The 27,733-nt window shown below is 31.5% G+C and overlaps 2 protein-coding genes across 2 annotated transcripts in view; one reads left to right on the top strand and one right to left on the bottom strand.

Annotated features, from left to right (window-relative positions):
• The window catches only part of LOC143909945 (uncharacterized), a 39,794-nt gene extending 24,655 nt beyond the window's left edge, over window positions 1-15,139 (bottom strand). Inside the window, exon 1 of the mRNA XM_077428268.1 lies at window positions 14,980-15,139. The gene's annotated coding sequence lies outside the window, so the exon portion shown is untranslated. The remainder of the gene's footprint in view (window positions 1-14,979) is intronic.
• LOC143923211 (protein DENND6A) lies at window positions 9,047-11,464 on the top strand. Its single transcript, XM_077446769.1, has one exon. The coding sequence runs from the start codon at window positions 9,198-9,200 to the stop codon at window positions 10,905-10,907; it is 1,710 nt and encodes a 569-aa protein (XP_077302895.1). The 5' UTR covers window positions 9,047-9,197; the 3' UTR covers window positions 10,908-11,464.
• Window positions 15,140-27,733: the final 12,594 nt, after the last annotated feature.

The raw sequence follows: 27,733 nt of genomic DNA, 5'->3' as shown, positions 1-27,733 counted from the left end.
TTGTCGCCTGGATCCTGTCCACGCCCCTGAACGTATTAAGCTGAAAATTTATATTTGCGTTGTTTATGTACTAACTTAGATTTGGTAACGTTTTGGTCAGAATTCGTAAACCGGAAGTAGTATTTTTTTTTAAAACAATATTTCATTATTTTTTCATTATTTTATTTTGACCTTTTAAATTATTTTAAGCGTCTTGATATTTATTGTGTACTATAGAGATAGTGATTTTAAGTAAAAATAAAAAATAAAATCAGCAAATTTAATGAACCGGAAGTGGGATTTTATCCTATTAGAAAGGTTAAAAATGTTGTCGCCTGGATCCTGTCCACGCCCCTGAACGTATTAAGCTGAAAATTTATATTTGCGTTGTTTATGTACTAACTTAGATTTGGTAACGTTTTGGTCAGAATTCGTAAACCGGAAGTAGTATTTTTTTTTAAAACAATATTTCATTATTTTTTCATTATTTTATTTTGACCTTTTAAATTATTTTAAGCGTCTTGATATTTATTGTGTACTATAGAGATAGTGATTTTAAGTAAAAATAAAAAATAAAATCAGCAAATTTAATGAACCGGAAGTGGGATTTTATCCTATTAGAAAGGTTAAAAATGTTGTCGCCTGGATCCTGTCCACGCCCCTGAACGTATTAAGCTGAAAATTTATATTTGCGTTGTTTATGTACTAACTTAGATTTGGTAACGTTTTGGTCAGAATTCGTAAACCGGAAGTAGTATTTTTTTTAAAAACAATATTTCATTATTTTTTCATTATTTTATTTTGACCTTTTAAATTATTTTAAGCCTCTTGATATTTATTGTGTACAATAGAGATAGTGATTTTAAGTAAAAATAAAAAACAAAATCAGCAAATTTAATGATCCGGAAGTGGGATTTTCTCCTATTAGAAAGGTCAAAAATGTTGTCGCCTGGATCCTGTCCACGCCCCTAAACTTATTAAGCTGAAAATTTATATTTGTGTTGTTTATGTACTAACTTAGATTTGGTAACGTTTTGGTCAGAATTCGTAAACCGGAAGTAGTATTTTTTTTAAAACAATATTTCATTATTTTTTCATTATTTTATTTTGACCTTTTAAATTATTTTAAGCGTCTTGATATTTATTGTGTACAATAGAGATAGTGATTTTAAGTAAAAATAAAAAATAAAATCAGCAAATTTAATGAACCGGAAGTGGGATTTTATCCTATTAGAAAGGTTAAAAATGTTGTCGCCTGGATCCTGTCCACGCCCCTGAACGTATTAAGCTGAAAATTTATATTTGCGTTGTTTATGTACTAACTTAGATTTGGTAACGTTTTGGTCAGAATTCGTAAACCGGAAGTAGTATTTTTTTTAAAAACAATATTTCATTATTTTTTCATTATTTTATTTTGACCTTTTAAATTATTTTAAGCGTCTTGATATTTATTGTGTACAATAGAGATAGTGGTTTTTAGTAAAAATAAAAAATAAAATCAGCAAATTTAATGAACCGGAAGTGGGATTTTCTCCTATTAGAAAAGTCAAAAATGTTGTCGCCTGGATTCTGTCCACACCCCTAAACGTATTAAGCTGAAAATTTATATTTGCGTTGTTTATGTACTAACTTAGATTTGGTAACGTTTTGGTCAGAATTCGTAAACCGGAAGTAGTATTTTTTTTTAAAACAATATTTCATTATTTTTTCATTATTTTATTTTGACCTTTTAAATTATTTTAAGCGTCTTGATATTTATTGTGTACAGTAGAGATAGTGATTTTAAGTAAAAATAAAAAATAAAATCAGCAAATTTAATGAACCGGAAGTGGGATTTTATCCTATTAGAAAGGTTAAAAATGTTGTCGCCTGGATCCTGTCCACGCCCCTGAACGTATTAAGCTGAAAATTTATATTTGCGTTGTTTATGTACTAACTTAGATTTGGTAACGTTTTGGTCAGCATTCGTAAACCGGAAGTAGTATTTTTTTTTAAAACAATATTTCATTATTTTTTCATTATTTTATTTTGACCTTTTAAATTATTTTAAGCGTCTTGATATTTATTGTGTACAATAGAGATAGTGATTTTAAGTAAAAATAAAAAATAAAATCAGCAAATTTAATGAACCGGAAGTGGGATTTTATCCTATTAGAAAGGTTAAAAATGTTGTCGCCTGGATCCTGTCCACGCCCCTGAACGTATTAAGCTGAAAATTTATATTTGCGTTGTTTATGTACTAACTTAGATTTGGTAACGTTTTGGTCAGAATTCGTAAACCGGAAGTAGTATTTTTTTTAAAAACAATATTTCATTATTTTTTCATTATTTTATTTTGACCTTTTAAATTATTTTAAGCGTCTTGATATTTATTGTGTACAATAGAGATAGTGGTTTTTAGTAAAAATAAAAAATAAAATCAGCAAATTTAATGAACCGGAAGTGGGATTTTCTCCTATTAGAAAAGTCAAAAATGTTGTCGCCTGGATCCTGTCCACACCCCTAAACGTATTAAGCTGAAAATTTATATTTGTGTTGTTTATGTACTAACTTAGATTTGGTAACGTTTTGGTCAGAATTCGTAAACCGGAAGTAGTATTTTTTTTTAAAACAATATTTCATTATTTTTTCATTATTTTATTTTGACCTTTTAAATTATTTTAAGCGTCTTGATATTTATTGTGTACAATAGAGATAGTGATTTTAAGTAAAAATAAAAAATAAAATCAGCAAATTTAATGAACCGGAAGTGGGATTTTATCCTATTAGAAAGGTTAAAAATGTTGTCGCCTGGATCCTGTCCACGCCCCTGAACGTATTAAGCTGAAAATTTATATTTGCGTTGTTTATGTACTAACTTAGATTTGGTAACGTTTTGGTCAGAATTCGTAAACCGGAAGTAGTATTTTTTTTAAAAACAATATTTCATTATTTTTTCATTATTTTATTTTGACCTTTTAAATTATTTTAAGCGTCTTGATATTTATTGTGTACAATAGAGATAGTGGTTTTTAGTAAAAATAAAAAATAAAATCAGCAAATTTAATGAACCGGAAGTGGGATTTTATCCTATTAGAAAGGTTAAAAATGTTGTCGCCTGGATCCTGTCCACGCCCCTGAACGTATTAAGCTGAAAATTTATATTTGCGTTGTTTATGTACTAACTTAGATTTGGTAACGTTTTGGTCAGAATTCGTAAACCGGAAGTAGTATTTTTTTTTAAAACAATATTTCATTATTTTTTCATTATTTTATTTTGACCTTTTAAATTATTTTAAGCGTCTTGATATTTATTGTGTACTATAGAGATAGTGATTTTAAGTAAAAATAAAAAATAAAATCAGCAAATTTAATGAACCGGAAGTGGGATTTTATCCTATTAGAAAGGTTAAAAATGCTGTCGCCTGGATCCTGTCCACGCCCCTGAACGTATTAAGCTGAAAATTTATATTTGCGTTGTTTATGTACTAACTTAGATTTGGTAACGTTTTGGTCAGAATTCGTAAACCGGAAGTAGTATTTTTTTTAAAAACAATATTTCATTATTTTTTCATTATTTTATTTTGACCTTTTAAATTATTTTAAGCGTCTTGATATTTATTGTGTACAATAGAGATAGTGGTTTTTAGTAAAAATAAAAAATAAAATCAGCAAATTTAATGAACCGGAAGTGGGATTTTCTCCTATTAGAAAAGTCAAAAATTTTGTCGCCTGGATCCTGTCCACACCCCTAAACGTATTAAGCTGAAAATTTATATTTGTTTTGTTTATGTACTAACTTAGATTTGGTAACGTTTTGGTCAGAATTCGTAAGCCGGAAGTAGTATTTTTTTTTAAAACAATATTTCATTATTTTTTCATTATTTTATTTTGACCTTTTAAATTATTTTAAGCGTCTTGATATTTATTGTGTACTATAGAGATAGTGATTTTAAGTAAAAATAAAAAATAAAATCAGCAAATTTAATGAACCGGAAGTGGGATTTTATCCTATTAGAAAGGTTAAAAATGTTGTCGCCTGGATCCTGTCCACGCCCCTGAACGTATTAAGCTGAAAATTTATATTTGCGTTGTTTATGTACTAACTTAGATTTGGTAACGTTTTGGTCAGAATTCGTAAACCGGAAGTAGTATTTTTTTTAAAAACAATATTTCATTATTTTTTCATTATTTTATTTTGACCTTTTAAATTATTTTAAGCGTCTTGATATTTATTGTGTACAATAGAGATAGTGGTTTTTAGTAAAAATAAAAAATAAAATCAGCAAATTTAATGAACCGGAAGTGGGATTTTCTCCTATTAGAAAAGTCAAAAATGTTGTCGCCTGGATCCTGTCCACACCCCTAAACGTATTAAGCTGAAAATTTATATTTGTGTTGTTTATGTACTAACTTAGATTTGGTAACGTTTTGGTCAGAATTCGTAAACCGGAAGTAGTATTTTTTTTTAAAACAATATTTCATTATTTTTTCATTATTTTATTTTGACCTTTTAAATTATTTTAAGCGTCTTGATATTTATTGTGTACAATAGAGATAGTGATTTTAAGTAAAAATAAAAAATAAAATCAGCAAATTTAATGAACCGGAAGTGGGATTTTCTCCTATTAGAAAAGTCAAAAATGTTGTCGCCTGGATCCTGTCCACACCCCTAAACGTATTAAGCTGAAAATTTATATTTGTGTTGTTTATGTACTAACTTAGATTTGGTAACGTTTTGGTCAGAATTCGTAAACCGGAAGTAGTATTTTTTTTTAAAACAATATTTCATTATTTTTTCATTATTTTATTTTGACCTTTTAAATTATTTTAAGCGTCTTGATATTTATTGTGTACAATAGAGATAGTGATTTTAAGTAAAAATAAAAAATAAAATCAGCAAATTTAATGAACCGGAAGTGGGATTTTATCCTATTAGAAAGGTTAAAAATGTTGTCGCCTGGATCCTGTCCACGCCCCTGAACGTATTAAGCTGAAAATTTATATTTGCGTTGTTTATGTACTAACTTAGATTTGGTAACGTTTTGGTCAGAATTCGTAAACCGGAAGTAGTATTTTTTTTAAAAACAATATTTCATTATTTTTTCATTATTTTATTTTGACCTTTTAAATTATTTTAAGCGTCTTGATATTTATTGTGTACAATAGAGATAGTGGTTTTTAGTAAAAATAAAAAATAAAATCAGCAAATTTAATGAACCGGAAGTGGGATTTTCTCCTATTAGAAAAGTCAAAAATGTTGTCGCCTGGATCCTGTCCACACCCCTAAACGTATTAAGCTGAAAATTTATATTTGTGTTGTTTATGTACTAACTTAGATTTGGTAACGTTTTGGTCAGAATTCGTAAACCGGAAGTAGTATTTTTTTTTAAAACAATATTTCATTATTTTTTCATTATTTTATTTTGACCTTTTAAATTATTTTAAGCGTCTTGATATTTATTGTGTACAATAGAGATAGTGATTTTAAGTAAAAATAAAAAATAAAATCAGCAAATTTAATGAACCGGAAGTGGGATTTTATCCTATTAGAAAGGTTAAAAATGTTGTCGCCTGGATCCTGTCCACGCCCCTGAACGTATTAAGCTGAAAATTTATATTTGCGTTGTTTATGTACTAACTTAGATTTGGTAACGTTTTGGTCAGAATTCGTAAACCGGAAGTAGTATTTTTTTTAAAAACAATATTTCATTATTTTTTCATTATTTTATTTTGACCTTTTAAATTATTTTAAGCGTCTTGATATTTATTGTGTACAATAGAGATAGTGGTTTTTAGTAAAAATAAAAAATAAAATCAGCAAATTTAATGAACCGGAAGTGGGATTTTCTCCTATTAGAAAAGTCAAAAATTTTGTCGCCTGGATCCTGTCCACACCCCTAAACGTATTAAGCTGAAAATTTATATTTGTTTTGTTTATGTACTAACTTAGATTTGGTAACGTTTTGGTCAGAATTCGTAAGCCGGAAGTAGTATTTTTTTTTAAAACAATATTTCATTATTTTTTCATTATTTTATTTTGACCTTTTAAATTATTTTAAGCGTCTTGATATTTATTGTGTACTATAGAGATAGTGATTTTAAGTAAAAATAAAAAATAAAATCAGCAAATTTAATGAACCGGAAGTGGGATTTTATCCTATTAGAAAGGTTAAAAATGTTGTCGCCTGGATCCTGTCCACGCCCCTGAACGTATTAAGCTGAAAATTTATATTTGCGTTGTTTATGTACTAACTTAGATTTGGTAACGTTTTGGTCAGAATTCGTAAACCGGAAGTAGTATTTTTTTTAAAAACAATATTTCATTATTTTTTCATTATTTTATTTTGACCTTTTAAATTATTTTAAGCGTCTTGATATTTATTGTGTACAATAGAGATAGTGGTTTTTAGTAAAAATAAAAAATAAAATCAGCAAATTTAATGAACCGGAAGTGGGATTTTCTCCTATTAGAAAGGTCAAAAATGTTGTCGCCTGGATCCTGTCCACGCCCCTTAACTTATTAAGCTGAAAATTTATATTTGTGTTGTTTATGTACTAACTTAGATTTGGTAACGTTTTGGTCAGAATTCGTAAACCGGAAGTAGTATTTTTTTTAAAAACAATATTTCATTATTTTATTTTGACCTTTTAAATTATTTTTATCCTCTTGATATTAAATGTGTATAATAATTATACTGATTTTAAATAATTAAAAAAATTTGAACAAAATCCGCCAACCGGAAGTAGAAATTTTGTCTTGTGAAAGTATTTGCATATATTTGCGCTCAATTTGTATCGCTATCATAGTTATTAGTTCAATATCGAATTTTGTTTTGTAACCTTCTTATATTCCTCAAATACATAGATAAAGTCATGGGTTGGTCACACCCGAATTTTTTTTTCTTTTCTCCCGGGTTTGTTTTGGTTTCTTCTCCACGGGTAGCTACCCTTCGACGCTTACAAAACTTTATTAAGTAAAGGGTTGATGCCCGTCCCGCGTGATGTTGATGTACGTACCCGGCAGGTATACGTTCGCTCCCTCTCTCTCACACGCAGGTATAGGGACGCGTCTCGCTCGTTACCATGATAAACTAGAGACATTTATCTATATATCCTCACAATTTCATTTCTGTCCGTCGTGGGTTTTTCTTCCATACTATTTGCACATTGACCTTTGTTTTGTTGAAATGCCCAAACTTTAGGTCCCAAAGTGCAATATCCTATAAATTTTTACAAACGTGAAATAATTAAAAAGTTATTTAATTTTACTGAGGGCTCATATTTTCTAACAGATAGTGGGGCCTACATGCCATCGGGCATGTTCACTCGTATGGCCAGTCCGCCACTGACTGTAAAGATAACGGCTGTAATTGTAAATGTAACTGTGACTTATATCAGAGATAAATGTAACTACTGTAGATTTATCAGTTACGATTTGTTGGTCAATCGGGACGATTTGACCTAAGAGGGAGGCAATGTTACGTACGCCGCGGATTAAGCGAATAGAATCCCAGAGACTGTGTGACCGTTCAAGGATTATCTGTTAACGGATTAACTAAGTGCTTGCACTTACTTCCAGGATTATATCTAGACTCTAAGTACATATAGGGTAAACAATGACCGTTATTAATCCTTTCTCAGAATTGACCTGTACCGTGGGACCGAACGTCGTAGGAAGACATATCCGTACGTGACCATAACAATAGGTAAACAAACTAGACGTCGAAGATGTCCTGAGAGATCTATCCCTTATAAGGCGATACTTAGGCGATATCATGTCATTTCTGGACTAAGCACTGCCAGTGCGGGTATCTCCTTAATCATCAATAAATGCTGTGAAACGACTAAGGCCTTTTACTTGGATCCTCCACCCACCCCTACGCAACAATATGTATAGTACAATCGTCGCATTGGAGCGATCTGTAATGACGAGATTACATTGATTGATTGAATAAAATAAAATAAAATCTTATGTGCTGTACATAAGCCCACCTCCCTCTTCACCATTACACATAAAATGCTTTCCAATTCGAACAGATATTTTTATATTTCACTATATATCTTGCATAAAATATATTATCTTCGTCAGAAACGGTAATAAAACTAAAAATAAATAACATCATATTAACAGATTTCTTCTGTGATGACCAGAGATCGGCGGCCAAGTTACTTTTACCCACAAAAATGGTTTACTTTTGTTAATTACTATTATAGTGGATTTGCCCACTGGCAGGGAAGGTGCTTGCCTCGGGTTTCGGACAGGGAACTCGAAGGGTCCTAACATTTTTGAAAAATATAAATTTTAAGGAGTTCGCTATTTTACTAAACGCAAGGCTGCCAAGTTGCTTTTACCTACAAAAAATGACTCACTATTGTGAACCTTTTTTTGCTCTCTTGCTTTCTCGGACAATGGAGAGGTCTATTGTAATTTTATGGTGGGAAATTCGACCGCCGCTCCTTAGTTATAATAAAAAATTATTGAATATGATACTTTAAAATTGTCGAATTTTGTTTTGTGACCTTCTTATATTCCTCAAATACATTAATAAAGTCATGGGTTTCTCACACCCGATTTTTTTTATTGAAGTGGGGGCTTCAAATTTCAAATGCGCCTGGGACCCCCCCTTTAATTGATCCGCTACTGCATTTGTTCATACGGTAAACGGACTACTAGTCATATGTGAACCAGTCGCACGACAACCGGTTGCTCTAGATCGGTCACACGTGATCACCCGTCACACTAAAACTGGTCACACCCTAAAATCGGTCACGAGAAAACTAGTTGACCGATTTTAGGGTGTGACCAGTTTTCTCGTGACCAGTTTTAATGTGACGGGTGATCACGTGTGACCGATCTAGAGCGACCGGTTCACATTTGACTAGTGATCACCGAACCGTTCATACATACAACGTTCGTTTTTTTCCATTTTTTATAAAATTAAAATGTTTACGATAATATCTTGATCGAATTTAAAAATTGAATATTTTGTCAAAACAGCGGTAAGTAGAATAGCAGAGTCCACCTCAGGATGTGCGTATTATAGAAATAAGTTGTCAGGTTGTCAGTTGTCAGGTCGTCAGTGTTGGCAATGGTAGTGATAATTGGCACTTTGGCAGTTGGCACTTGGCAGTAACAGTAATTGGGATCGGTGATTGTATACGCTGTATAATGTGTGGTGTGTCGAGTAGACTGTAGAGTACGCTAGAAAAGCCAATTAGAGTGGGAATGCAGCGGGATGGAGACGACACAGACCACGGAGACGGCTATAGAAATCGAGGGCAGAGGCAGAGACAGAGACAGAGACAGAAACAGAGGCAGAGGCCAGAGGCTGTCACAATGGATCGAATGCATCTGTGTGGTGACTTTCGACCTGGAGGTGGGCCAGGCGTTGGAAAGTGTTCATCCGGCGGGAGTGCAACTGGCCGAGTGCGACAAGACGAACCTCTGCTACCTGGCGTTCCCCGATTCCAATTCGGGTTGTATGGGCGACACGCGGTTCCACGTGAGGCTGCGAACTCGTGCTCCCAGTGCTCCCACATCCACCGTTCCTCTCAAACGTTACGTCGCCAGGTGTCCTCTCACGCTCCAACCCGACCCCACACACTTTTGGGGATTCGTCTTCTTCCGACAAGTCAAAGACCCCTCTCTGCCGAGGGGATACTTCCAGAAAAGTGTGGTTGTGCTCACCCGTCTTCCTCTCATCAACCTCATGTACAAAGTTTGCGGCATCGTTGCTCCGAGATTCTTCGACCATGGAGAGGCGGGTCTCGAAGCCGCCTGCAAAGACATCGATCTGTGGCCACCGCTCGACACTGGAAGTCTTCTGCTTCCCCTCTTAGGCAATGTGTTACACATTTTTCTGCCATCTCAGGCTGAATCGGACTCTGCAATTCAAGGACTACCACAGCCTCCGGGTAGCATTTCTGTATCTCCTAGAGACGTGTACTCGTATACATCCCTTTCTTGTGTTTTATCTAACCTGCATCTCTTGTGGGAACTTGTACTGACAGCGGAACCAATTGTAGTTATGGCGTCGTCTCCCACAGCGTGCTCGGCGATGGTGCAGGCGTTAGTCGATTTGATTCATCCACTCCAATACAGTGCCGAATATAGACCATACTTTACAATACATGATAGCGAATTTAAAGAGTTTACCAAAAAACAGTACAATCCACCATATGTAATATTGGGTGTTACGAATCCATTTTTTTCGAAAACGTTACATCATTGGCCTCACACCGTCCGACTTGACGAATCCGTATCCTACAAATCCAAGTTGAAAAGAGTGGGCACTGCAAAAACTTCAGATTCTTCACCTGGTGTATACACTCAATACAAACCATATTTGACTAAAGATAAAACAATACTAAAAAGACTCTCTGGTGGATCACTGAGATCGGAACGACCCGCCGAAGTGCAAGCAGCTCTCGTCCGAAGACACATGTTAGAATTAACTCATAGTTTTATGATTCCACTCGAACGATACATGGCTTCATTGATGCCATTGCAAAAGAACATTTCTGCGTTCAGAGCTGCCCCTGTCCCTCATCCGTTTAATCCAGAAGATTTCATGAACATGTTACAGCATTCTGGCCCGCATTTAACCAGTGGGATCAAAGGCGATTGGGCTGGTCTTTATCGGGCATTTTTGAAGAGTCCAAATTTCAGTGCTTGGTTTCAACGTCGATATGGGGAATTGGTACGCACTCTAAAGGTTTTGCAATTAGAAGCACTTGCTGCTACCGACTTGGCAAGTTGGGCTGCTGGTCGACAAGAAGTGGAATTGGTCGACATGGTGTTGAAACTTCGTAAGACTATTAACCTCAATGAAGAAATAAATCTGCCACTAAAGAGTAATACAATGAGTTTGTTGGCTGAAAAATTAGAGGATATTACAAAAATCTTGCCCGATGATCTGAAATCTATATTACAGAATACCACGTGACACCGAATATTCCGCTCCAACTTTGGGAGCTGATATTGTTGCGAAATGTATAGAATATTTTTATATTGTGCTGTTATTTAATACTCTACTTTTAATGTTATATAAATAAGTTTTGTTAAGTTATTGTTATTTATAGTTAATTTTAAATTTTAAATGATGTGAATTTGAATATTCTATTACTCATAGATTTATGTTATTCTTATACATGACTCAGTGATAGGATAAAGTGGTTTAACTCACAAAAATACAAATCAGATTCTAAGATACATGTTTTACAATTAAATTTGCCCTATTCAGTAATATGTATTTTGCTATTTTTGATGTCATTTATTTTGAAAATAAAACGGCATATATAATGTTTATGTACTGCTATAAATTTTGCTTAGTTTTATATTGCTAAATGTTACATATATTGTAATATTTAGCAGAAATAATGTCCCATAATAATATCTGAAAGGAAGCATATTGATGACAAATTTCTCTAAAATTTACTTATACTGTAATATATACTTCAGTTATTTTATATTGAAAAAATCATTAAATCGATGATTTACGAGTTATATATATATATATATATATATATATATATATATATATATATATATATATATATATCCTATACTACACGTGCATATCTTGCGAAGCTTCAGCCACAATAATATGTGAAAAAGAAGACTCCCTGAAACAAGTTGAACAACTGATCCTATGCACACTGACTGGATGTCCTTTGTTAGGAGGGTGGCGATATTTTGAATTTTATTAATATAACATTTTTCTTAAAGAAATTAATCTTTTATTTTTGCGTTCAACTTTCCTACTATGCATATTAACTTTTGAATGAAGACAAACTAAAAGTTTAGTTCAGCTATGGCGATTAACTACACTTTCAAATGTTATTAACATAGGCCTGCGCGACCCTGCACACTGTTGTTCAACTTTTTTTTGTTGTTCTAACTTTGTAGTTTTCCGATTCCTGGAAAATAGTCCCAAAACGCCCTCTTTCCTGGAAAAAGCACGCTCCACTACACTAGTTATTAACAAACCAACCCAATAAATATTAAAGCTGATCTTTTTACACATTTTTGTTATATGTATTCTAAACAAATCTTGAGAGATTTGTTTCATGTTGAAATTGAGAGGGTGTCTAAAGATGAGCATACCTGCTTTATACAATGTTTAATATATGTATATATATATATATATATATATATATATATATATATATATATATATATATATATATATATATATATATATGTATATATATATATATATATATATATATATATATATATATATATATATATATATGTATATATATATATATATATATATATATATATATATATATATATATATATATATATATCTATATATCTATATATATATATATATATATATATATATATATATATATATATATATATATATATATATATATATATATACACATATATATATATATATATACACATATATATATATATATATATATATATATATATATATATATAAGACATCGAGGAATTGAACACTGTAATTAGTTCGGTTCTAACCTCAACAGGTAAGAAATTAGGTGGTTTCAGGAAACAGATTAAATTAAGCAAAATTTCAGCGGAAACAAAAAACCTAATTAAGCATAAAAGGAATTTAGATAGGGATAATAATAAGCAAGAATACAATCTAGTAAATAAGGAAATTAAGAAGAGAATAGTCAGGGATGTCAGGGATTTTAACAGCAAGCTAATAGAAAATACCATTAAGAATAACCGTAGCCTGAAAAAGTGCAAACAGGATCTTTTCTTAGGCAAAAACCAAATGATGGATGAGTGTTGCGCAAAACAGAGACGAGTGGAAGCGTGTTGGAGAGGCCTTCATCCAGCAGTGGATGGCGAATGGCTGTAAATGATGATGATGATGATATATATATATATATATATATATATATATATATATATATATATACATATATATATCTATATATATACATATATACATTTCAGCGATTCTACGGTGAAATTTAATGAAATAAAAATATGTTTATAATATTTAAAGAAATATATTGAAGTTAATTGCCAAATGCGTTATCATTGCAAAATTCAAATTTACTTCAGAAAGGGTAAAAAAGCAAAGCTTTTGATTTAATGTTTTTTCTCAAGTCTTACATATTGCGGTGTACACGGACACACATATTTTATAGAAATCATTAAACAGTGATATGGATTCGATACTAGATACATATCAGTAGGAATTTTGCATAATCACAGTACTTTGTGTATTATTTGTATGCAGATTTGGTGACCACATTTGTTTTGAAAAAGTAAAGACCATATAAAGAATCGTTTTATAACTTAAAAAAAAGCTTTATAAGTTTATAACATTATGAAATATTAACACACATTATTGAAATTAAAATGACATTTTTCACAAGAATTAACTTTGTTTAATATGGCAGGTTCGTGATTTAAAAAATTAAAGAATTTTATATTTACATACTACATATATACATACTTCTATTTCCACGAAATATTTGTCCCAGTTATGCAAATAATCAATATAGGATTGATAAAATTTATGAATTGCATCTTTAAATATTTTGGCTTTTACTGAATCTAATGGTAAGAACCTTTCGTTTTTTTTTTCAATTATTAACATAAGCTTCAATTATTTTAAATATATGGATACTTCACACATTGACTTTACAAAATATGGGTCAAATGGTTAATTTGAGAAAATAAATAAATCTAAAGGACAGAGCAGTGAAAAAAGGGATTGTCTTCTTAAATAATAAAAGATGTATGGTCAGCGTAATACATGTAAATGTATTACAGGTAAATTAAAAATACTACTGAATTATATTATTAAACAGGTTTGGATTGTGTAATTGTAATTAGGGTATAATTGTCGAGATAACAACAGCGCAGTTTAGTTGTTCTTTTCTGCCCACTTCTACCAAAAATGATGTACAATATTTCAAAAAAATCATTCTCTCTTTAATCACCTCTTTACCGAGCAAAGTTCGGTTTTCTCAATATTAAATATTTGTCAGTTTATCTCGAAAACCGGAATACTGATTTTGCCGAATCTTTTCACATCCCTTAATTCCTTACAAAAAATCGTCGTAAGTGGTTAAATTATCTTAGAATTTTTGACATTTCAATATCACGTGGCAACAGCAAGTAGGGCTGTGTGTGAGCAGAATGCCAGATTGTGTGATTGCGTGTGTGCCAGCAGGATGCAGAATGAAAGCCCAAGAAACACAAGAGGTCACGGTCTGATTTCACAGGTTGTGAAATCCGATCACTATCCCCACATTATGTACACATGGACTACGAAGCTGCAGCCATCTTAGTATAGTACATATGCATGCTATTTTTGTTTGCATTTGATCAACGAACGACTATAGCCCGATTCATCTCTGTAGCCCCCCCCCCCCCCCACTGAGAATGCGCAGTATTTTATTAATAACACCATTCGAGATTCTGGAAACTCAAATTTTGCGAGAGATAGGACAAGGTTGCCAATTTGTTGAAACCGTTTTAATGGAATCAGATAAATTGGAAAACTCCGATAGAAAACGATCGATCTGAAGTCACACATCCAAGGTCTGGCTAGCAGAACAGGGTCAGAGATTGAACTCGTGACCACTCAGTTGAAATCATTACACGCTAGTCACTAATCTATGCTGCTGGTTATTACATATTATAATCAAAATATATGTGTCCTTTATGAAAACCCTACAGTATAATTTTTATAGTATCCAAATTAAAATAAAAACAAAATTTTTAAACTGGAAGTGGGACTTTTTTAAATTTTATATTTTATGCTTATTATATTAATAGCAATATAAAGTGAAAAAAATCGGACAACTTGAAGTAGATCTTTTGGCTTTCCCTATTCAAACGTGTATCGAAAACGCTCTCATAGCTGATATTTGTGTGAATTTTGTTTTTTTGTATTTATTTAAACTTTAAAAAATAAAATTTGAGTTTGGGAATGAATTTGTATGATATAATTTGATTTTAGTCATTTTTAAAGTATTCTTCTAGCATACTTAAATAACGATATTTACGTGTAATATATTTTTGATGTGCCTACTTATCAGTTATTGGTCCGGAACGAGACAGATCGATGAGGTCAAGACAGGCGGTCAACTATCTCGTGAACGCAGACCAGCATAGCTGCTGCAGCAGACGAAGCGCTTACACAACATTCAAAGGAAAGTTTGGACTAGTTTATAATCGAATTGCGACACTGGGTCAAAACGACTTTATTATGTTATATTCATTTAATATTAGATAAATTTGCGCTCCGAAGTGATCATAGTGTCAAGTTAAGCGGCTAGGTAAAGTTGAGGAAATTCTTGATATATCCCGCCATCTTGATATATTCCAAGAAATTTCATATTTTTACTTTGTTTTTAGTGCTTTTGGTACTGCAGTTGTTTGTGTCTGAGCAGAAACTCACTTTTCAAAATGGTATTCGTGTTTTTGGTGATCTCCAGGTGAGTCAATTACATAATATGTAAGCTTAATTTTTCCTGGTTGATATTTTGGTTTTAAGACAATATTTATATTTCACGTAATTGATTCGTCATATTTTAATAAATAATGGATTATCTGAAAGTACATAGTTCATATTTTGGGATCATTTACATAAGTTTAATGTGTATTATGTGTAGTAGTCACGTAGGTGATATATCCATACTACGTGACCAGGGCCATCAAGAACGAACTTGGGCCCTTTAATTGCGGGGGGGGGGATTATTTCAGAATTTTCAAAACAAAATCTTCCCTTTATTCGATATTTTATGTTCAATAACTGTGAAATTCGCCGCAGGCAAAAATATTTTTGATTATCCTTGAAGTACATATACAGGCGAGCTCGGATTCCTTATTTGCTATCGATATTAAATCAGTTTTTTAAATATATCCTTATCATGATTTTTCTAAAAGTTAGTCCCCTCTTCTCTCAACAGCCCTGCACGTGATGCCAGCTTTGTCCTTTAGTGATAGGGATATGAATAGTGCTGGTTTTAGGGGGGGGGGCTGGGTCGGGCGCCAAATAAGTAAGAGCACCGCTCGATGCGCCAAAAGTGCTTTAAAATTAAAATTAGAGCGCCAAAGGTCCTATATTTGTACTCGGCAGATTCTAGTCAAAAAATCTACTGGAAAAAAACCGAATTCAAAATCTGATATTATTAGTATGTAATGAACTTATCAATTTCTTCCTTTCTTTCAAATAAAGTTCAAGGTAAAATTAATCCACTCATTGTATTAAATTTTATAAAATGGCACAATTTACAAGAATTATATTCAAACATTTGAGTTTCTATGCTTTTGCTGACACTGCATGAAACTGTAGCAAGGTTCCAAGGCCGGGAAAAAGGAGTTATAAAGGAGAAGATGGTAATCCAGTATTTTTTTTTTCTAAGGGTGTTTAGAAAAAATTGCCCGAGGGCGCCATTGGGTGTAAGACCGGCATTGGATATGAATATTCCAAATAGTAAAATTGATGGAAAATCTATAATATGTATATTCGAAAGAAATTAGACTTTTGATTTTCAGTTATGATTTATTTATTAATCTAAGCCCTGAACTCAAATGACTTGAAAAAGTTGAATCCTAAACTTTTTAGAATGTCCTCAATTCATTGTTGTTTTTAGTATCATATTATCTAAATTTCTCAACCATTTTTCGTTTAATTTCGAAGCTTGCGAGCATTCAATATTCAAGATAAGTGTATTCAAACAGCTGATTTGATATTTGCCATTTAAAACCAATTTGAACCGGTATTTTTGGTTCAATTTGTCAACATTTACTATCGACACCTGTTTATGTTGAAAATGAATACCAGACTGATTTTATCAGCTTCAAAAATATATATTTAATTGTAGAATATTATGAAATGGTGATGGAGACAATATACCTACATACATACGTATATACCAACATATAATTTTTGGTGTATCTACATATGGACTTATACAAATATGTAAATTTATTGCAGTGAAAGTATGTACAGTTGCGGTCTCGGAAACCGGAACACCATAGAAAAATGTGATTTTGCTTGAAATTTCAGTGATCATAAAATAAACACCCAGAGTCATTAAAATGGTAGATTATATCATAGTGCTTTATTTTAACGACAATCTTTAAGAAAAGGAACAACAAAAAAAAGGTAGGGAGAATTTTAGTCCGAGCCGGTTTTTATGACCAAACGCAGTATCCACAGTTGAATGAAATTTTGAATGAAAAAACACAGTTGAGCGTAAACTTTTAATTTTATTAGTCACATGGTATTATTTACAAATTATAAAAACTTAATTAATATTTTGTTGCGGCTGCTTTTGCTTTTATGACGGCTTTTATACGGCTAGGCATAGAATCTATTAAGTTTCTTAAAATGTCGATGGGGAAGTCTTCATACCATACTTTTTCAATGGTCACTTTTAATGATTGATGGCTAGACACATTTGTTTTACTAATCCTATATTTAATAGCCATCCATAAATTTTCAATTGGGTTTAAATCGGGACTATTCCCAGGCCATGTTAATGTCTTTACACCCAATTCCTGCAAATAAACCCGAACCTAAAAAAAAGTAACAAAAATATTTCAGTTTTTTGATCGAAATATTATTAATTACATTCAATACCATTAAATAAAATTAATACTCACTAATTTAGCTCGATGACAAGGGGCAGGGTCATCTTGGAATATGACATCATCAGAATTTGAAAGATGGTTTTCCATTGATCGGATAAAACTTTCTTCTAGAATTTTTTTATATGCTATTCCGTTAATGGAACCTTGCATAAACTGTATTCGACCGATTCCATAATAAGGAAAACATCCCCAAACCATGTGGCTTGAGGCATGCTTCACTGTCTTCAGGGTACATTTTTGGTCGAATCTTTCTCCAACTTTTCTTCGAACATACGGAAAACCATCGAAGCTGAAGTGGTTGAATTTTGACTCATCAGAAAATATCACTTGTCGTCAATCCGATGTCGTCCAATTTTCGTGATATTTCGACCATTCTAATCGTACAGTCCAGCTTCTCTGAGTCGTCTTCTTAAGGTTACATCACTAATTTCAATTGAAAATTGATCCGAGATCTCTTTTCTTATCTCTACAGCAGTTTTGAACCGTTTCCGTAAAGATAATTGAGTTATCAGGCGATCTTGTCTCTCGGATGTGCATCTTTTCGGTCCTGTCCCCTTCTTACGAGCAAAAGTTCCAGAATCTTTTTTCTTTTTCATTATTCTTGACACAGTAGATACAGAACGTCCCATTTGTTGAGAAATTGATCGCAATGAATGTCCAGAGTCTGCCAAAGCCGCGATTTTTATATTCTCCTCCAATGATAGTTGAGTGTCTTGTTGCATGGTATTTTTATTTTCAACAATTTCGATCCGTAAACCTCGACAGCTCACACTAAACTCAACTCAAATCGTAGAAAACAATCATATGTAAGACCCGATCGTTAAAAACCACACACCTAAAGGGACAATATTTTTATTGCCCAAAAATCGTAAATTTTCAAGGTGATGAAAATAAAAAAAATCTTCTAAAGTCTTCTTGATATTTTAAGTTTATAATATTTAAAGTGATATTTAAGTAATAAAAAAATATTGAACAAAATCCGGCAACCGGAAGTAGTACTTTTGTCTTAGGTAAGTTTCTCTACTTTTGCGCTCAATTTGTATCGAAAATACTGTCATAGTATTTTATAATGCTGCCGATATGTGTGAATGTGTCTGTACGGTTCAATATCGAATTGTTTAGTGGCTTTCTTATTTTAATTATAATTTTTTTGTTACCCTGAAATTGAGTTCAAATAAAAATGTGCCTCCCGATTCAAATAACTGGTCATATTTTTAAAATGTGTACTGTGGCAAATACATGTGTATGTTTATCAAGATCAGGTCTCATTGAAATTGATAAAAAAAATAGATAAACTTCCATGGACTACGCCCGATATGTACATACTTATGTGAGTACAAAAGTGTTAAATGGGGGACAAGGAAATATTTTGTTGAATAATATAATACATGACGTTGATCAAATCGGACGGGCAAAGTCCATTAGATTGAAAAGGAGGCGTTTTTATTATATTTAAAATAATAATCTAATCGATTTCCTTTGATTGATTAGATCGGACGAGATTGATCATCGGTATAAATTTCAACACGCTAGATTTTAAAAATAGATAAATTTTACTAAATACAACATTTGAACAATAATAAAAATAATGATGAATGATTTAATAATAATAACTTTTTTATTCCAGACGATAGAGAGGATAGTGCAATCCCCATCGTCCATATAAATGATATATAGACATTACAAATGAATGAATTAATACAAATAATATACATGATTTGATTCAATTTACTTGCTAAAATTATTACCCACATATGTATGTATTAATTATGTATGTACATACACATATGAACATATATGAATCTGGGCGATAAGTGGGAGTCGGACAAAACATTGCTGACGAAATTATAGATCAAATATGCAATGCAAATATTTTTAGCATATTCTTTATGTATTCATAATTACATTAATCCTTACTGATGTACATAATATACATGTGTAGTATTTACAATTTGACATTCGTTTTACTGCCAAATAAACACTTGTGAATTGATTTCATCATCTCGTACAAAACGACGTTGATTTTATTTAAACGATAATAAGTGGAATAATAAGATGTTTACGTATACTTACATATAACACTGAAAGGTCGCATTTACATGATTTCGCTTATAGTTTCAAAATATTTTCAATTAAATTATGTTAAGTAATTTCTAATACATATATACATACGGGTATGTATACACTTCATTTCCTTAAATCAGCGGTTCCCAACCGTTTTTGACTCGAGTACCACTTGGTAGTACATTACACTAAATTGTACCACCATATAAAAATGATTGTATTTCATGAAATTTGTTATTGCAAATGTAATAATATAATATTTGCATGGTAAGGAATGTAAAAACGCAATAGATCTGTTTTGTTAAGAAATTTTCGGAGTCACAATTATAATATGCTCAAAGTTTTATATATTTATCTACTATTTCGTCATGTTTCTATTATTGATAAATGGTTTTAATAAAAACACAAAATTACAAAGTAGATATAATATATTTTCTTTTCTAAAGTAAATCTCCTTACCAAATAAATGTATTGGGACTCTTGTGCTTGTTTCGAAGAACGTTTTTTTTTTCAAATTGTGGAGTTGCATTCAACCTATTTCTATATTTGTCTTTTATAAAACGGTATCAATTGCCGGGTTTTCGATCATCGGCTGTACATATTGACGTCGACTATGATTAATTAAGATAATGTTTATTAATTATATAAAAAATATTTCTCTTTATGATTGTAAATCATTCATTCTTGCATGTCCGCCATTACTGGGTTTTTTTCGCGTACCACGGGTTGGGTACCGTTGCCTTAAATGATTTCAAGGACATATGATATGTTTTGATCGTAGTTTTACATAATATTTTGTTATAATTAAGCATGCACGAAGTCGTAGACAACAACAACAACAACAATTATTATTAAAAACAAATTTGTTGATACTTAATTATGTGTATCTATAATAATAAAACGTCAAATAAATATCTGCATATTATTCAGGGCAGAGGTCAACAATATTATTTCTATCAAATGGTTTATTGTCAGTTTTTGTCAATTGAGGTTTGTTTAGTGGAACTCAGTACGTTGAGGGTGTAAAAAATATAATTTTACATTGTAAAAAATAGTTAGTCAAGCCCAGCCTAGGGTTGTCAACTGTGAAGTAAAAAAAGAACAATTACTATTACTATTAAATTATACGAAAAATTCAAAACGGTTTAAAGATTAGAAAATTCATGTATTAATAAAAATAAGTGCTAGTTTAATTTAAAACAAACAAAAAATTACAAAAATTATGGTCATAAAATAATATTGTCTTTTTTACGAATTTTTTTACCAACTCTTGAAATGTCATTGCGGGTGCATTTACTTGCATTTACATAACTATTAGAAAACTATCTTCTAAGAATTGTTCCATTTTAGAAAATACCGTAACGTAAATTGCATATATATGTAGTTATATAACACTCATTAAAAAGAAATATTGATCAGATCAGATTTAAATTGTTCAAATTTTCTTATAATATATTATGTACATACATATATGTATGTACATATTTAAATAATGTGCTCGCTGGTTATTAATCACTATTAGGTATATGTAAATACTCATTTTATTATAAAAAAATCGTAAATGCTTATTTAATCATTTCAAAGATATTTAAAATTCGGCCAAATATTAAAAGAGCACTTTTTGAGCATATTTGACAAGAGAGAACAAAACAATTTTATCCAAAAAGAGGACATGCTCTCTTGAAAAGTGACCTATTGGAAACCCTAGCTCTGCCCAACCTGCGGTCAGTGACCTTTAGTACCTTTCAAAAATATAGAAGCAATTGAATAATATTAATAATATTTTCAAGAATAATAATAAAATCAATAAATTATTTCAGTTGAAAATGACTATTAGGGAATGTTTAGGAATACATATATACATATGTAGGTACATATATACTACATGTACTACATAAACTATATATATATATGTATGTATTCTTGAGCATTTCCTATTAGTCATTTTCAACTGAAATAATTTGTTGATTTTATTATTTTTCTTGAAAATATTTTTAATATTCTTTCAGTTGCTTTTATATTTTTGAAAGTTATCAAAGGATGCTGACCGCAGGTCTGATCCAATATATGTACATATATTGGGTTGGAACGAAAAATACAAATTTTGGATTTCCTATGATGAATAGTGGAAACGAGAATTCAAAGTTGCCGTTTTAACAGAAACTCCTATACCAATCATGTTATACTCACACCGGGCATTTGCATGGCGAAAGGGGTATTTTCAGAAAATTTATATTTTTTTCATTATTTAATCATTATTTTGGAAAACTTAATATCGGTTCTTGAAATGTTAATCATTAAAGTGTATTTTTTGTGTTTACCGGAAGTGGTATCTCCCATTATCTTTTTAATTTTTCTTTGAATTGTTATTATCTCCGAAGCTGTTTAATGGATTGAGGTATATTTTTTATTGAGCTATATTGAGCTACATATACGGTATCTTATAAACATTTTTTACTCGAAAGTGGTATAGTTGTTCTTTTGAACTCATTGAACCCTTGTTTGGACTCTCAAGTTGAACTCTTATTCGCTTTTTCTTCTACTATTGTTTTCGTTACTTCTTACAACCATTTGCTAACCACTCCCCTCCCCGTAAGAAAAAAAATATTGTGCCCCCATAGTGCTTTAGATTTGTTTTGCGGCCTAGTGACCCGAAAAGTCTAAGCAGACCTTACTATGTTGAAAGAAATTTTCTACTTATCCACAAAAATCGGCGTTGGGACTAAGGATAGGCGCTCGGGTTCTATTTTCCAGGAAATAGGGGTTGCCTATTGTCAATTTCTACTGTCCTGCAAAGCTAGAGAGCAAAAAAAAAGTTGACAATAGGCAACTCCTGTGAAATAAAACCCGAGCGCCTATCCTTAGTTGGGACGATACTTTTAACATAAAAAATGATTCACTATTGTCAACTATGCTTTTTTGCTCTCTTGATTTGTATAATAATGCAGCTGTCTATTATTATCTCACGAGCACCCAGCCAATGCCGAAAACAACATACATGTCAATTGATTTTGAAGATTTATTTCAGTCCTGCAGACATTATATATAGTGTGCAGTGGCGTGCGCTGAAATTCTCTCTCTTTTTGTCGTACAGCCTTACTTAATGTGCACGAGCAGGATTCAAGAGGAACAGGCTGTTCCTCTTGTATCCTGTTCGTGCACATTAAGTAAGGCTGTACGACAAAAAGAGAGAGAATTTCAGCGCACGCCACTGATAATGTGATATATTAATACAAAAGTCAAACTATTCTCAAAACCACATATAGATATTTGACTCGCTGCGATGTGTTCAATATTTTTTACTATTCTCACTTGATTCTTCAACATTTTGTAAATTTGACATACCGGAAATTTTGTAGTAATAACTAAAGCCCGGACATAGATCGTGCCGTTCATTGTTCAAATGTTGTAAATGCATTGTTAAAGGTTTGCCAAACCTTTTTTACAAAGCATTTACAACAATTGAACAATGAGCGGCGCGCTTTGGGTCCGTACTCTAATAATAACTAAGGATAGGGGCTCGAGTGCTATTTCCCAGGAAAGAGGGTTTGCCTATTGTCAATTTCTATTGTTCTACAAAGTTAGAGAGCATAAAAAAAGGTTGACAATAGAAATAGACAATCCGTCTTTCCTGGGAAATTGCACTTGAGCGCCTATGCTTAAGAGGGCTGTACACCCGAAACCTTAATTTTGTTGCCGTTCCTTTCTTCGATATATATATTGAGTGAATGCGACAATATATATCAATATATATGTATATTGAGTGAATGCGACAGTTGCGCTTCGACCAGATAATACGTATTTTAAATCGACAAAATCGAGGTTTCGTATTCTCGTATTTTCTCCTCCAAAACTGGACCAATTTTTAAAAATATTTCATCATCGGTATGAGAAAGATATTTTCTGTGCAACTATGCGCGTATTTTTTTTAAAATCGACCGTTAAATAAGCACGCTAGACTATTTTCGTGGGTGTAAAAAAGAGGCGATTTTATAGATGTTTGGCGGCTCCTAGCTCCTATAAAAAATAACTAATCAAAAAAATAAAACGATACATGCATCCCAATGGTGGATATCCATAGCATATTAAAAAATAATTTCTCTAGTGCCATAATTGAGGAAGGGAGAAGTCTAATACGTTTGTATGGACAAGGCGCTGGTGTGCAGCCCTTTTTTCTGCATTCTAAGTTTTCAATCTTAGAATGCAGAAAAAATGTTTTTGTTCTTTCAAAAATGAATTTCTGTTGAATTTGTCATTACGTTTACATTTAATTTTTATTAATACCTTTTTTCAAGTTCATATGTACTCCTATCTTAATTCTTGAATGAAATTTTGCTTTATTTATTTTAAAGTTCAGACCATTGTGGCATTACAGGAATTCCTAATGCGCCACAATGGTCAAAAAATATTTATATTTATATTTTACTAAGTAATTTAGTTATTTATGTATATTATTTACCTATGTATGCATCCATTATTTATAAGTTACATACATAGCAAAAAAGAAGCTCAGGTCCCCAGCACGATCCTACTAATTTATCTCGGCGTCAACATTCTAAATGTTTTTTTGTTCGTGTTATTAGGGTCACGTATTGCCACTTGTTGCTCAGCAACAGCGACAATAAAACGAGCGAAAAAAAAATATTAAGCTTGGCAACAGCGCACCGCGTTGATATGAAGTTGCGAATGACGTCACGAGCCGCGCCTCCGCTCACGAAACTAAGAATACGACGCAGAAAAAAAAAAAAAAAAAAAGGGGCTCGTCTCGTCACTCAATTTGCTTCTCGATTTCCATATGCATGCATGCACATGTTTGTACATAAATAGCTAGGGCTGTGGAATTGGTTACAAAAAAACCGACTCCGACTCTATATACATATATACTTTGACCCCGACATCGATCGACTCCGACTTACGACTTCGACTACGGTTTCGGTTCGGACTTTGATACCGTCTCGTCTCCGATTGTGATTTTAAAAACGTCACATTAATTTGTTTGTATATGCGTAAGGCTATTTTTCCAGGTACATAAAGACTCAATTTCACCATACAAAGCAATAAATAGGCTAATTTTCGGATTTCGAGATCCTTTACATTTGGTTCAAGAATCATTCTGGTCTTTAACTTATGAAACAGAAATTTAATAGTAGTATTTAGAGTAATTAAACTTTTATAAAAAGGCGATGTACATAAAAACAAAATTCTTTGTTTCTTTCGTACACTCTTAAGTCAAGCTAATTTGAAAAAATAATATTAAAAATGCTGGACTGTTCAAGCGCAACCCAGCATTTTGTAAATTGCATTATTCATGAGATAATTTGGAAATGTTAAGCAATTTAAATCGGTTGCTGTCGAGCTCACAATTTAAATGTTATATCATTTTTCCTTTTTATTGCTATACATATAATTATGCAAATATTCGTGCACGCTTATGATTAGTATCAATTATGTATTGTATGTCAAAAATTATTTTCACGTTAACCGAATCGCGACAAAATCGTCATTACAAACGTATAGGCAGTTCGAATCTTTATCCAATATGTAATTACACTACTCACATACTATGGAATATGTATTCACATATGTACATATATGTGTTCACATGCATATTTTTGTGCACAAATCTTTTGTCACAGAGTTGGTGCAGCATCAATATTATCGTCAGCGCAATATCATAATGGCATAATGGGTATGGAATATGTACTCAACCACATATGTACAAGATATCAGCCAAAATATTGTGTGCATATATGCATTTGTATTTTATTGTAAAATTCGAATCGAAGTATTAATATATGAAGTCTTTAATGAAAATGAGAAGAATCAACTTTTTTGCATAAAATAAGATAATGAAAACGTGTCATTTAAAATTATAAAACAAAAAATACAATATTTTGTTTAAATGTTATTTTTCCTCTTAGATAAAAATATCCTGATAATCAAAAAGATTTTCAAAAGATAGTACAATAACATTTTAAGTTTAATAAGCAAATATTTTTTTATAAAATCTTTAATTAAGGTTTTTCATTGCTGAGTTTTATTCGAATTTTCTTTAAATTACTGTCTTAATCATTGTATTATGATAGTATGTAATTTATTTTTAATTATTGTTTAAAAGTAGTGTTTTCACATATTTGAGGATGAGATCGCTTATCGCAACAAAACAAATGACGAAATATTCGAAGAAATTATAAAACAATGATTTCTTTTATTTTTTCCGGACTAGATTAGATAAGGTAATTTTAATTATGTTTCGGGAGAAATTTGATCATTATACTCCATTAAGATTGCAATGGTCTGAAGTGATAACATAGCAATGTTTGAAAAATCTGTGAACTTGCATCATTTTTCTAAAGGTCATAAATCAGATAACGGTCACTATGTCCAATATTATTATTGAATTGATTACATCACAGCCTAGAGACCAGTTACTAGAAAACCTTGAAAGTGCCAAATGTACCACAAATTCCGTGCATCTCGTATCACATAAGTTTATACGGATACGTATCAAGGATATTTACCACACAAAACGAGTTGTTATCGATAGTTCTTGTGACCCACATACACGTATGTATTACGATTTTATTTGGGGATTTTCATACAAAACGGCCCGAAATTCGCGATATAATTTTTCCCCATTTAAATAATATATTTTGAAATAAAACCTACGTATGTATGTACGTATTGTTTCAAGAGGAGAGAATAGATTATTCGTCTAAGTCGGGGATCTTTTTATTCAATGGGAGAGTGTTAACATCAATTTTTAACAAAACATTCTTCCAATACTGTAGTTATTGAAACCATTTAAATATTCCCGGTATCCGGATTTTTTTTACAGATGGCTGAAGCTCTCATCGGCTTTAATTTTCATCGAAACAACTATATACATATGTACACACATCACGGTCGTAGCCAGGATTTTTTAAGAAGGTATGAAACACAAGTGCTAGACTCATTTAAGTTCAAAAAGTACCAGAGTAATCTAATATATAATTTCGAAAGTGACTTTGTATGTATGTATTTTTGTTTGTTTGGGACGTAGATCCCGTGACGTTCGATTTAATAAAAAAACAAATGAATATTCAAATAAAATAAAACTATTCAAATAAATTTAATATAATGTTTATTATTAGATTGGCGATGTTTAAGCTGTTTATATTACAAATACCGAGTGTAGCCGGGTAAAAACACTAGTATTCTACATATATTTACAAATGAATGAAAAATTCATAAGTTATCATCCTCATAATATTATTTTTTAAATTTAGGAGAGGCTGGCGCCCCCATAGCTCCCCCCCCCCTCTGGTTACAGACATGATGTTGATATGTATATTTAATGTGAACATATTTTTGACAAATATTGCATTATTGTTAATTTTAAAAAAAAAGATAACTGGCAAGGGAAAGTTTATTATGGAATAAATTTAGCAAGAGGTTTTCGTACATTTTTTAATTGTGAACAAAAGGTTTCTGGAATCCCTTTGAAACCAGCTCGATAGCTGCACTACGATACATATTATATTATGTACTTATATATATAAATATATGTACGTATATACATAAATTGTACATCGTAGACATATTTATCATAAACAGCGTTATATTATTATTCAAAATATCACATATCACATATTATTCATCAACTACGTGATGCAAATCTATACTCTATGTAAGTATTTACATATATATGTATGTATGTATATACAGGTACATAGGTGACTATCTGTGCAATGTGCAATTTTTTTTATTTATCATTTATCTATTCTATCCACACAGATGATAATATTTATTTTATATTTGGATAATAAAATAAAAAAAATATTTGTGCATATGCATATATGTATGTATGTATGTATCTACATATGTATGCTATTATTTAAATATACCTGACGAACCCGTTGTTACTTTATTTTAATTGAATTCATTATTGGAATTGAGAAACAAGTTTGAATGGTAAAGTCAAGAAGAGTATACTCAATGAGTAATGATTAACACGGTTCGATTTGCATATTTGATCGATTTTGCAATTTTAATGGATATCACACCTATTAATCAATTATTTATCAATGTTGAGTTTTCAATATCGCCACCATG

The sequence above is a fragment of the Arctopsyche grandis genome, chromosome 3 (assembly GCF_051622035.1).
Source record: "Arctopsyche grandis isolate Sample6627 chromosome 3, ASM5162203v2, whole genome shotgun sequence".
Lineage (NCBI taxonomy): Eukaryota > Metazoa > Arthropoda > Insecta > Trichoptera > Hydropsychidae > Arctopsyche > Arctopsyche grandis.
Note: the sequence above shows the minus strand (reverse complement) of the source record. Positions and strands in the feature narration are given on the sequence as shown.

Coding starts and splice junctions, on each gene's coding strand:
- LOC143923211 (XM_077446769.1), top strand. CDS start 9,198: ATGGAGACGACACAGACCACGGAGACGGCTATAGAAATCGAGGGCAGA.